The sequence below is a fragment of the Barbus barbus genome (assembly GCF_936440315.1).
Source record: "Barbus barbus genome assembly, chromosome: 27".
In the NCBI taxonomy this organism is placed as follows: domain Eukaryota; kingdom Metazoa; phylum Chordata; class Actinopteri; order Cypriniformes; family Cyprinidae; genus Barbus; species Barbus barbus.
This window is the reverse complement of record NC_136755.1, coordinates 29,851,488-29,863,310: the sequence shown is the minus strand read 5'-3', so window position 1 is coordinate 29,863,310 and position 11,823 is coordinate 29,851,488. Positions and strand designations below refer to the sequence as shown.

Genomic DNA, 11,823 nt, shown 5'->3' with positions numbered 1-11,823 from the left:
CCACTAGAGCACGTGATCTGTGCAGGTCTGACGGCTGATTAAGTGTGAACTGCAGTCATTAGTGAGTATCTGACTTTATTCTCTCTCTCATAACATCAACAGTTAACATGTGCAGTCATTTCTACAGGAAGAAGCAAAGAAAACGGGTGTAATTCAGCACTGTGTGTTTAAAGACCATGATTTACAGTTCAAGTTTTATTCTGTTCATCACTTCTGCTTTAATTATAAAAATTCTGCATTAATATCACCCACACTCGCACACCTCTCAGTCTTGAACATCTTTAATGCACTTAAACTCAACCTGAATATAAACAGCTTCTCTACTTAATAAATCATAAAATCTTCAAACTAGATATAAAAGTTTGAGTAGCACTTCTGTTCAATAATCCTTGACTTTCACTCAACGGTCATTTATAAGCATTTGCTTTGTGTTTGGGCAGAAAACTGAAGTTTTTAGGCACGGGACCCAACAGCGTCTCACTGCAGACGAAACAGGAGAAAATATGACGTTAATATATATATATATATATATATATATATATATATATATATATATATATATATATATATATATATAAAAAATAGACATTTATTATTCATTCATTAAATATAAATGATTTAAAAACCCTTTTATTTCTCAAACAACATTAGAAACACACACAGTTAAACTCTTTGTGAGTGAACTTTGCCAGAAAAAACATATTCTAATTTATTTCAGTCTATAAACTACTGAAACCCGTTTCCGCCAAATAAAAAATAAAAAAGGTAATTGCGACTTTCTTACAATGCTGAGTTTTTACAATTGCGAGTTATAAAGTCCAGTTCTAAGTAGAAAAAAAAAGACATGTTCTCAGAATTGCAAGTTTATTTCCCACAATTCTGACTTCATTTCTCACAACAGAGAGTTTACATCTCACAATTGTGAGAAAAAAAGTCAGAATTGTGAGATTAAACAATCGCAATTACATCTATTTAATTTTTTTTTGGCAAAAACGGGCTTCCATAATAAACTTATGCATAATATGAAACCAAAATATATTAACATGTATTAGATTCAAGATATGTAACTCAATTTACCAGCTGTGCAACAGAAAACACCTCACTGTAACCAAAAACGAGTCGGCCGAAGCCACAGCCTAATATTATCAATGCTATTGATTGGATCCGTTTGCTCAATGTGTGAAGCAGCAGATCCTGGATCTCTTAATTGCACACCTTCAATGTTCTGCTTGTGGTCATAAAGACACTGTAAACTGACCTGATTTGGATCCAGTCGTCCACGTGTTGACTGGCCATCAGAGACTCCATGTAATCTCGGCCCATGTAGAACGGCGGACGCTCGTTGATCTTCTGCGGGACACGCTCTAACAAACCCACCGGAATATACCTGAACACACAGTTAGAAATTATAAAGCACAACTAATATAAATGGTTAGTTTCTTAAGCCTTAAAAGGGATAGTTCACCCAAAAATGAAAATGGTGTCATTTACTGAAGTAGTTCCAAACCTGTCTGAATGTCTTTGTTTGCAGTTCTGGGGCACCATTGACTTCCATAGTATTTTTTTTCCTACTATGGAAGTCAATGGTGCCCCAAAACAGTCTGGTTACAAACTTTCTTCAGAATATCTTCCTTTGTGTTCAGCAGAACAAAGACATTCATACAGGTTTGGAACTACTTCAGTAAATGACACCATTTTCATTTTTGGGTGAACTATCCCTTTTAAGGAATATGATGCATACTGGTAACATTTTACAATAAGATCTCATTAGTTATGGTTATTAATGCATTAACTAACAATGAGCAATATATGTGAAAGTACTTATTAATCATTGTTAACATTAGTTTATAAAAATACTGCTATTCATTGTTAGTTAATGTTAGCTCAGGTCCATTAAATAATAAGAGGCACAACATTTGGTTTTAATGTATAAGTAAATGTTAACATTAAGATTAATATATGCTTTAGAAGTATTAGATCACATAAACTAATGTAGATCAAAATGTAAAAAATAATCTAGTTAAATTCATTAGCTTGCACTCATGTTGTTCCAAGCTCTTTACGACTTTCAATTCCCACAAAAAATATGCAGAAACACGAACAATATTTGAGAGCTAAGGCTGAAGTACTTTAGGTCTGTATATAAAACCATACAAATACATTAGTTCATTTAACTACGGGATCTTATTTCCGTCACAGAATAAAACATGTTTCAAAATTCATCCTTGCAGTTCTGAGAAGAAAAATAAAAGTCAGACTTGCGAGATATAAGCTCACACTTCTGAAAAGAAAGGTCTGAATTGCAACATATAAAGTCAGAAATGCGAGACGCTCAAAATTGTGAGAAAATGTCAGAACAGCAAGAAAAGTCAGAATTATGAGAGAAATTGCATGAAAAGTTAGAATTGCGAGAAAGAAATTCAGAATTCTGAGATATAAATTCAAAATTGTGAAAAGTCAGAATTGCAAGAAATTCAAAATTACCAAAAATTTACTAAAAGTCAGAATTTTATGAAAGAAATTCAGAATTGTGATATAAACTCAATTCTAAAATGAAAAATATGAATTAGGAGATATAATCTCGCAATTGTAAGAATTCCGAGAAAAGTTCTGAATTGTGAAGTTGTGATTTACTTTTGATTACTTTTGATTTTAGATTACTCTTGCATGCCATTCAAGGAAATAAGCTTCAATATTTATTGGATGCTTTTATGCAAAACAAGTTACAAACGAGTCCTTATTACAGAAAAAGAGCTGTCTGGATGTTCATCAAAAGAAGAAAGTCACACAGGTTTGGAATGAAATGTCCATTTCTGTGTGAACTATCCCTATCAAACTCATCACCTGCACAGGAAGGAGAGCCACTCCAACAGGAAGCTGCGTGTTTTCTCGACGCCCTGCGTGTCGGAGCCCCAGTGCTCGAGGCCGTAGTTGGTGAAATCACGCAGGATGTCCAGACGCTCTCCGGAGGAAATGTCCCAGTGTCTGTTCTCCTTAATCTCAGTGAAGAGCCACGGCTTGATCAGCGCACCCCTGCAAACAGGAAGTGGTTCGTTCAGAACGACACAGATGATGATGATGCAGTCTAAGCAGCCGCTGCCAGACTGACCTGGCCAGCATGATCCCAGACACTCCAGTCTCTCTGGCCTTCATGGCGTCTTCATACGACAGGATATCTCCGTTACCTGTAGAGAACACAGTCACTCGTTTGCACTGGAATATCTGCATCTTCTGTCTGCGTCAGTCTATTTACCGAACAGCGGTACAGGAGCGGCGAGTTTTGAGCAGGTGTCGATATATTCCCAGTCAGCTGACTTCGTGTAACGCTGTTCACGTGATCTGCCGTGCATCTGCAGAGAAACAAACCGATACGATGAAGGTGAGTAAGTGAGGACAGGGCGTTTCTGCAAAGTCTTAATTCACATGTTCACAAATTAAGGCCTTAAACGGTCTAAGATTGCAGCAGAAAGTCTTAAAGTCATGGCATTAAACATTGCAAAAAATGTATAGCTTCCTCAGTATTTTTATTCTGTTTTCCAGAACAACTATTAGAAAAAAAACTTCATTGTGAAACATCAACTCACAAGCGTGAAAAAAAAGCCAAAACTGTGAGACAAACTCAGAATTGCAAGAAAAATCCAGAATTACAATAAAAAAAAAAGGGAATTGCGACATATAAAGTTAAAACTGAGAGAAAAAGAAGTGCAAGTTAAAAAATGGGAATTGCAAGATATAAAGTCAGAATTGCAAGAAAAAACTGGGAACTGCGACATTTAAAGTCAGAACTGTGTGATAAAAACTGGGAATTGAGAGAAAAAGAAGTGCAAGATAAAAAATGGGAATTGCGAGATATAGTCAGAACTGTGATTTTAAAACAATCACTTATGTCCTTTTGCTTGTCAAGTAAAAATCTAGACATTCACACTGGAAAACAAGACAAAAATACTGAGTAAAAGCATCAGTTTTTACATTCACATTTATTCATTTGGCAGATGCTTTGAATTTTTTACAGTTCACTAATTCAGCATTTCATTGTCAAATTAATTACAGTATTTGAAACGCTCAAACTTTGAAGTGTTGCTAAAAGACATTTACATTTAGAGACTAAAATGACGTATTGTGTTCCCTTCAAATCTTCTTTAAGGAGGAGTTAATTTATCTTCATAAAACCTGCAGAAACCCAGTGCCATGTTTGCAGGAGCTGTTTTCTGAACGGACTGATCTCTTTCTGAGGTTCACCGTACCGTAATGAGCGAGACGCCCCACTTCTTCATCTCTGGGATCAGCTTGTGTGCGATGTTGCAGTTCTGCTGGACTCCGGTACGGATCTTAACCGTCAGAGGAACGTCCAGCACCTGTGAATATGACACGACGGCACCGTGAGTGACACTTCACACCGACACACGCGTTCACAGAGACGATTCACTTACAGAGTTCATTCCCCTCACGATTTGTTCAAATTTGCTGGTTCGTGTCATGAGGCCACATCCTCCACCCTGAAGACACAGAAATCCATTAATCACTGCTTAACAACGAATTAAAAATGGGTAGATCAATCAATCACTGCTTAAATAGTAATAGTAGTAATATATTTTAATTTAATGCCATGTCAGTTATTTTCATGGCATAAACAATAAAAAAAATACAAGTATAACAAATACAATAAAAACAAACAAACAAGTTATATTACACAAGATTTTTATACATATTAACATATGATTAAAAATTCTAAAACTTTTTCTGGCAAAATTATACTAAACTCTTTAAATGAGTTCACTTCATATAAATAGTAATAAAAACAGTTCTGAAAAAATAAATGGGTGAAATTGACCGCCATTGGTTGACACGCCAAAAATCAACACTGAAATCAACCTCTACTATAGCTTGTCTGAGACTAAAAAAATATAAAATATCAGAACACTTTTATTAGTGTTGGGTATCGTTTTTATAATACTATGCCAAAATCATACTTGTAAAATGCCTAAACCAATACTATAGTATTATTTTTTCTATTTTTAACCAAATGGGATGGATTGGCCACTATTGAGCTCTATAAACACATTTAATGTCCGATTCATTCATACTGGACACCAGAGGGCGCCCTCGTGCGGAAACTCCACATATGCGTCACAGAAGCTATAGAATTCATGATGTTCCAGGAAAGCCCTAATATGGATAAAGGCATCCAGCTATCGCTGTAACTGAGCAAAAAGAAGATAGAAACGTTTTGAATGATGAAACATAATGACAATAAACACTCAACTGCGAAAATATAGCTATGATTTATCTGTGTTCTTCAAGCCATCTCTGGTATTTTCATAATAATTAAGTATATTGATATGAAATCTGCGTTCTGATTCGGTCCGGTCCATACCAGTGCCCAACTCTAACGTTTATACTGGAAATACAACTCATTGTCATTTCCAAGCCCTAAAGGAATATCAAATAGCAGCTAAAAGGCTTCTCAGCCTGGTTTTCTGTAAATGACCTTCTTGTAAACGAGGTCGATGGGGCAGCCGGAGTTTATATCCACAAAATCCACATCGATGTTCTGATTGAGCAGCTCTGCACATCGGGTCATGGTGTCTGGAAAACAGCCTTCTAACTGCAACACAACCACAAATAAATACTCATTTATCATGAGTAAAAAGCATATGTAAGATGACATTTTATTTAGTGCTTTATTCATCATTATTATTATTCCACAGGAACATAAGGTTAATTAATAGTGATAAAGTATCAACACGTGGACCCAGCCTAGAAACTAGGACTGATTTATAAATCTAAATACAACCGAAATTACACTAAATGTAATTAGTATGATTATCAAATTAATAATCAATTAATAAATTGCTGTTTAAACTTTCCTGTAATGAGAATAAATCAATCGCATCAAGGAGTAAAAAAATAAATAAAAATAGCATAGAATTAAAAACAAATTATAATATCAAATCAGGTTGATTTGCATTATAGGATGCAAATCAATAATGCATTGAGGAGTAAAAATAAATAAATATCACATCTAGTTGATCTGCATTGGGGATGCAAATTAAGAAATGCAGTGAGAATTAAAAAGTAATATTAAAAATAAACATTGTATTTAATAAATATTAAAATATTAATAACCAGTGTTGGGGAAAGCTACTTTGAAAAGTAATGCATTACAATATTACTCCCAAAAAAAGTAACCAATTACGTTACTTAGTTACGTTTTATGGAAAGTAATGCGTTGCGTTACTTTTTAAATCTGGGCAGGGCTTGATTGATTGTTTTTAATATAAAAACGTTCTATTTTTGGAGAATGTAAAAGCCCTTTCACAACAAAAGTGAAATGAATACGCTTCAGGCTGAAGGAAATGTACATTCACCGTCTGTACAGTAGAAGGTTTACAGTAGAAGGTTTAACACACTTGAGCAATAAAAATTGCTCATTTTTGCTTAGTATGGTTAAATTGGATCATCGAAGGTCAGCAGCAAAGACATTGGTTAATAAAATGGCATTAAATACAGAAAGGATATTTGTTATTTAACATTTAATTATTGCAGGTTTGCATCATATTCTGAGTTGCATTTCACGGTTTTATTCATTTTGAGGAATACTGAATCTGTTTTTGCAAGTGAGATGAATTAATGCATGCTCACATTTATTCTAGAACTACAGTAACATTATTTGAAAAAGTAACAGATATTTTCTTGTAAATTAATGAGTTACTTTACTAGTTACTTGACAAAAGTAATCTGATTACGTAACTCGCGTTACTTGTAATGCGTTTCCCACAACACTGGTAATAAAGTCAATTATTGTTTTATTTCACAGAGAAAAGAGTGAAAGATTCCCTGCGTTACAGAATCAGTTAAATCATTGTGTTAGTGTGCGTAGCGGCTCGAACCTGAACACCGAACAGATCTTCAGAGGCGTGTCTCTTGAGCAGAGCCCATTCAGACGACTGACCCTGCAGCAGATTAGTGACCATGGCCATCTCTCCACACGTGATATCAGCTCCGAACCGCTTGCACACGCGCCGGAACGGCAGATTCCCACACTGCGCGACACACACCGGATCAGCTGCGCAAACACCATTCTTACTCACCATAAACATAAGAGTAACAGTGTGAGTTTACCGTAGTGAGAGGAGCCAGATAGAGTTTGTCTCTGAAATCCACCTGAGAGTAAAGATTCAAACACATCAGATACATTTCAGAATGAAACGCTAGTGAAGTCAAAACTGTTGTACAGTAATGCATCGAGGAGGATGGGATGCAAATAAATAATGCATTAAGGAGTAATTCATAAAAAAATTATTAATTAAATTTGTGATATCACATCTGGTGGCTTTGCATTGTGCGATGCAAATCAATAATGCACTGACGACGTGTAAATAACAAAATAACTAAATAAAAACTTGTGCTATTGTATCCAGCTGATTTGCACTGCAGGATGCATAGAGGAGTACTAAAATAAATTTGTGATCTCACATTGCATTTAGGAGTAATAAATAAATAAAATACTGAAATTATGATATCACTTCCAGTTGATTTGCATGAAAATCCATAATTCATTAATGAGTAAAAGATTAAATTAAATTAAATAAATAAATATTTGTGATATCATATTCAGTTGATTTGAGAAGTACTAAAACAAAACATTACAAAATAAAATAAATTTGTGATGTCACATCCAGTTGATTTTTATTGTGGGATGCAAAACAATAATGCATTGAGTTAAAAAATAAATCTGTGATATCACGAAACAGCAGTGCACTGAGGAATAATAAATTAAATTAATAATAAATTAAATAAAATAGTATAAGTAGAGTTATTGCAGACACACTTGTTTCTTTTCACATGGTCGCAGTTTGATGATGTCAGCGTCTGTAATCGGCCCCACCGTCTTCACAGGAGGATCCTGCAATTCAGATCATATTTACAATATTTCATAATCTTCTTAAGAGTCTGTATGTGTGATGGACTAAAAACCTTAAAGATATTCAGTTTCAGAGGTGAAGTGATTCTAAAGACATGCTTTCCTTCACATCGGCTGGCTTTCTGATCTAATAAATCAGTGTATATTATGAATATTGTTGGCTCTGAGACAAACTGCTTTTGTTCCTCTTTGTGAATGCATTTACAGTCAAACCAAAATGTATTCGGACATCTTCAACATTTCTCACATTATGACGGTTTATTCACTATAGTTTAGAAAATGGTAATAAAATATGAGACTCAGAGTTAAACTGTGTCAGAACAAATTGATCTTGATAATGTCAGATAACTTTGATAGAAAGGTATGAAATTAATTCGCTGTCAGCTGTTACATTTAAGAACACAATTAGATAAAACCAATTTAGCTCAACTAATCACCAAGCAATGCTTCATTTAGTTCAGTCTGTGGTGGAAAAACATCACATTAGCAATTAAAGAAAAACACTTCAGCAAAACATGCTCAGCTCAAAGTGTCTGAATCATTTTTGAGCCCAATTTTACTGGAAGTCCACTGTATGAAGAATTGTTTTGGTATAATGTGTCACGGTTTACTTTATTTTGCTCTCCTCACTTACAGAAATTAACTATAGTGTCCTGCACCCACTAGTAATAAAATATCAAAAATGATATATGCTGTCTGAATAATGTTTGGTTTGACTGCAATTACGAATAGAGTCACTTTAGATGTGATGTTGAGAAATGTGTGTCCCTGGAGCACAACAGCAGTCATCAGTAGCACAGGTATATTTGTAGCAATAGCCAATAATACATTGTATGGGTCACATTTGTTAATCAGTGTAAGTACCTTTGTCTCTGGTCCGTTAGCAGTGTCTCCCGCTCCGCTCTGGTTCTCGGCGTGACTCTCATCTGCTTTCTTCCCGCGGCTGACGGTCTTCAGATACGCCTCGGCTCCGGGGAATCTCTCCTGCTTCTTCCGCAGGCGTCTCTGCAGCTCTTTGTCCAGCAGGTTTCGGACGGTGTTTCGTCCAGCCCAGTGTCTGCACAGATCCTCTTTCTTCAGATTCTTCAGCTCCGGACTCGTGTGCGCTTTAGCGAACCTGCAGGTGACGCCGTACTGACACCTGCCGAAGGTGTTGAACAGGTAGCACTGATCGCCCAGATCCACCGCTTTAGTGGACATGTACTCGCTCACGTCGTGGAGGAAGCGGCACTTATCTCCGTAGAAGCATTTCGAGTCTCGCTCCTGGAAGAGATGCGGATCACACACACATGTAAATATGTATATGTATACGTATATATTCACATATATACATACATAAACATACATATATATATATATATATATATATATATATATATATATATATATATATATATACACACACACACAGTTGGGCAAAAAAAGTACTTAGTCAGCCACCAATTGTGCAAGTTCTCCCACTTAAAAAGATGAGAGAGGCCTGTATGTATAAATACAGTGCCCTCCAAAAGTATTTGAACAGTAAGGCCAGTGTTTATGGACCAAAGTGATGGAAAGGCTAAAGTTTGGAGAAAGAAAGGATCTGCTCATGATCCCAAACATACAAGCTGATCTGAAACACAGTGTACACAGGTGTACATTATAGTACACATTACACAAGTAATGTAATGGCTTGGGCTTTCATCGCTGCTTCTGGGACAGGCTCATTAATCTTCATTAATGATGTAACACATGATGGCAGCAGCTAAATTAACTCTGAAGTCTACAGAAATATTTTGTCTGACAATTTACAGAAAGATGCAACCAAACTGATTGAGAGATCCTTCATCACGCAGCAAGATAATGACCCAAAACATAGTGCCAAAACAACACAGGAGTTCATCAGGGGCAGGAAGTGGAAGGTTTTAGACTGGCCAAGTCCATCTCCACACTTAAACCCTGTAGAGGATGCATTTTACCTGCTAAAGAAGAGACTGAAGGAGTAACCCCCCAAAACTGAAAGAGGCTGCGGTGAAAGCCTGGAAAAGCATCACAAAAGAAGAATACTAAAGTTTGGTGATGTCAATGGGTCACAGGCTTGATGCAGTTATTGAAAGCAAAGGATTTGCAACTAAATATGAAGTCTTTTTCACTTTAATCTGTTAATTCTATCTGTTCCAATACTTTTGTTAACATGACAAATGTGTGGGTTCAAACAAAAGGTGCTATCTTCTAAGTTGTGTATCAGATCCAGATGAAAATACCTGGAAATAAAAGCTGAAATATTAATCTCATCTCATATTCCTCTTTTGATGTCAAACCCAAATGTTTTCAGTCTACAGCAAAAATAAAGGAATTGGCCTCACTGTCCCAGTGCTTTTGGAGGGCACTGTATGTATGTGTGTGTGTATAGGTGTGTGTGTGTATATGTTTGCTCTTATTTTAAATATATATAAATGAATAAATATTTTGATTATTATTTTTAATAATTAAATGAATATCAATAATACATCTAAAAGTACAGAATCATGAGCAAAAAAAATTACTTATCAGAAACTAAATATTTTCCACACATATTGTGTAAATAAACTGAGTAAATAAAAAAAATAGATAATAATAAATAACTTTAACAATAAATAAATGTAACTTAATAGAAACTAAATATTTTCCAAAGAATATTTAGGTATATCAGTAAATAAAAACAGATGGAAATAAGTAACTATAACAATAAATTAAACATAATAGAGATTAAATATTTTCCAAAAAATAATTAGACAATGCATAACTACATAAATATGAAAATAAAAACTACTATAAAACAAATAAATTTAACCTATTAGAAACTAAATATTTTCCAAATATTTAGACATATACTGTGTAAATAAAATAAATAAATAAACAAACATTAAACTAAACTAAATTACATTTAAAATAAATAAATAACAAATATATTAAAATAAATAAAAGCATAAATATAACTTGTTTTAAATATAAGAGTAATATGTAGACATACTGTAAGACCATATATATATATATATATATATATATATATATATAAAAATGCATACAATACTTCCATATATTGAAGCATCATTATTATGAGGATATGACGTCCGCACCTGAACGATGGAGGGACAGAGTCGTCTGTCTTCATAGCTCTGAGGTTTCACGTGAGGTCTGGATTTATTCTGTCCTCTCATCTTCTTCTTGTCTCTCTTGTCTCCATCGCTGTCCAGCCGGACTCTCTTCTGCTCTGGTTCTTCTGACGGTTCCTCCGAGTCTGCGTCTGGTTCATCTCTGCTCTGACGCGGCCGACCCGATGCAAGAAACTCATGGAACTTCTCTTTAGTGGTGAGGAAGCTGGTGAAACACAGACATACATCAGATACAGTGATCAGCAAATCTGCTGTTACCAAGAGTTGAGCTGGTGTGATCATTATCATCACAATCAGAGTATAAATACATGAACATACTGCTCTTTAATAGCAGCAGTGCCTTTCTCCAGCTCCACAGCCGACTCCATCCTCAACACAAACCTGCTGGACAAACCAGAAAACAGACGGCTGCTGGTCAAAATGTGTGCTCATGTTGCTTAAAACAGGATGTTCTTGTGAAATGCAAGAGCTGATTATGTTCTGAGTGACATAATGGCATAACCATGAGCTAATTAACATATAAACACCAATATTTACACATTAACAACTGTTCAGTTCTCAGTTTATGCCCATTCCACGTGTTATGAAGAGGCTGCGGTATCATAATGACACAGGGCTCTAAAGGTTACAGAAAAACTGTGGGAAAAAATATTAAATATGTAATTAAATTTAAAACAAAAAATGTAAGAAATTTAAGATTAATGAATAAAATTTGATTAAATGAATGTGTTTAAAATTAATGAACAATTATTTGATTTAAATAAA

General features: G+C 34.9%; 1 protein-coding gene across 6 annotated transcripts in view; it reads right to left on the bottom strand.

The window, feature by feature from the left end:
• Window positions 1–59: 59 nt before the first annotated feature.
• LOC306847560 (tRNA-dihydrouridine(47) synthase [NAD(P)(+)]-like) overlaps window positions 60–11,823 on the bottom strand; it is a 356,345-nt gene continuing 344,581 nt past the window's right edge. For 2 of the 6 annotated variants that reach the window (XM_079381549.1, XM_079381552.1), the window contains 14 exons: window positions 11,377–11,442; window positions 11,023–11,263; window positions 8,789–9,187; window positions 7,832–7,906; window positions 7,123–7,164; window positions 6,891–7,043; window positions 5,489–5,605; window positions 4,431–4,496; window positions 4,245–4,355; window positions 3,254–3,350; window positions 3,110–3,185; window positions 2,845–3,033; window positions 1,259–1,387; window positions 61–480 (listed from right to left, as the gene is read on the bottom strand). In XM_079381549.1, the coding sequence (XP_079237675.1) occupies window positions 408–480; window positions 1,259–1,387; window positions 2,845–3,033; window positions 3,110–3,185; window positions 3,254–3,350; window positions 4,245–4,355; window positions 4,431–4,496; window positions 5,489–5,605; window positions 6,891–7,043; window positions 7,123–7,164; window positions 7,832–7,906; window positions 8,789–9,187; window positions 11,023–11,263; window positions 11,377–11,426 (1,818 nt within the window). In that variant the 5' untranslated portion in view covers window positions 11,427–11,442 and the 3' untranslated portion in view covers window positions 61–407. Of the gene's footprint in view, window positions 481–1,258; window positions 1,388–2,844; window positions 3,034–3,109; window positions 3,186–3,253; window positions 3,351–4,244; window positions 4,356–4,430; window positions 4,497–5,488; window positions 5,606–6,890; window positions 7,083–7,122; window positions 7,165–7,831; window positions 7,907–8,788; window positions 9,188–11,022; window positions 11,264–11,376; window positions 11,443–11,823 lie in introns of all 6 variants that reach the window. The other 4 variants (XM_079381550.1, XM_079381551.1, XM_079381553.1 and 1 more) reach the window with 3 other exon arrangements.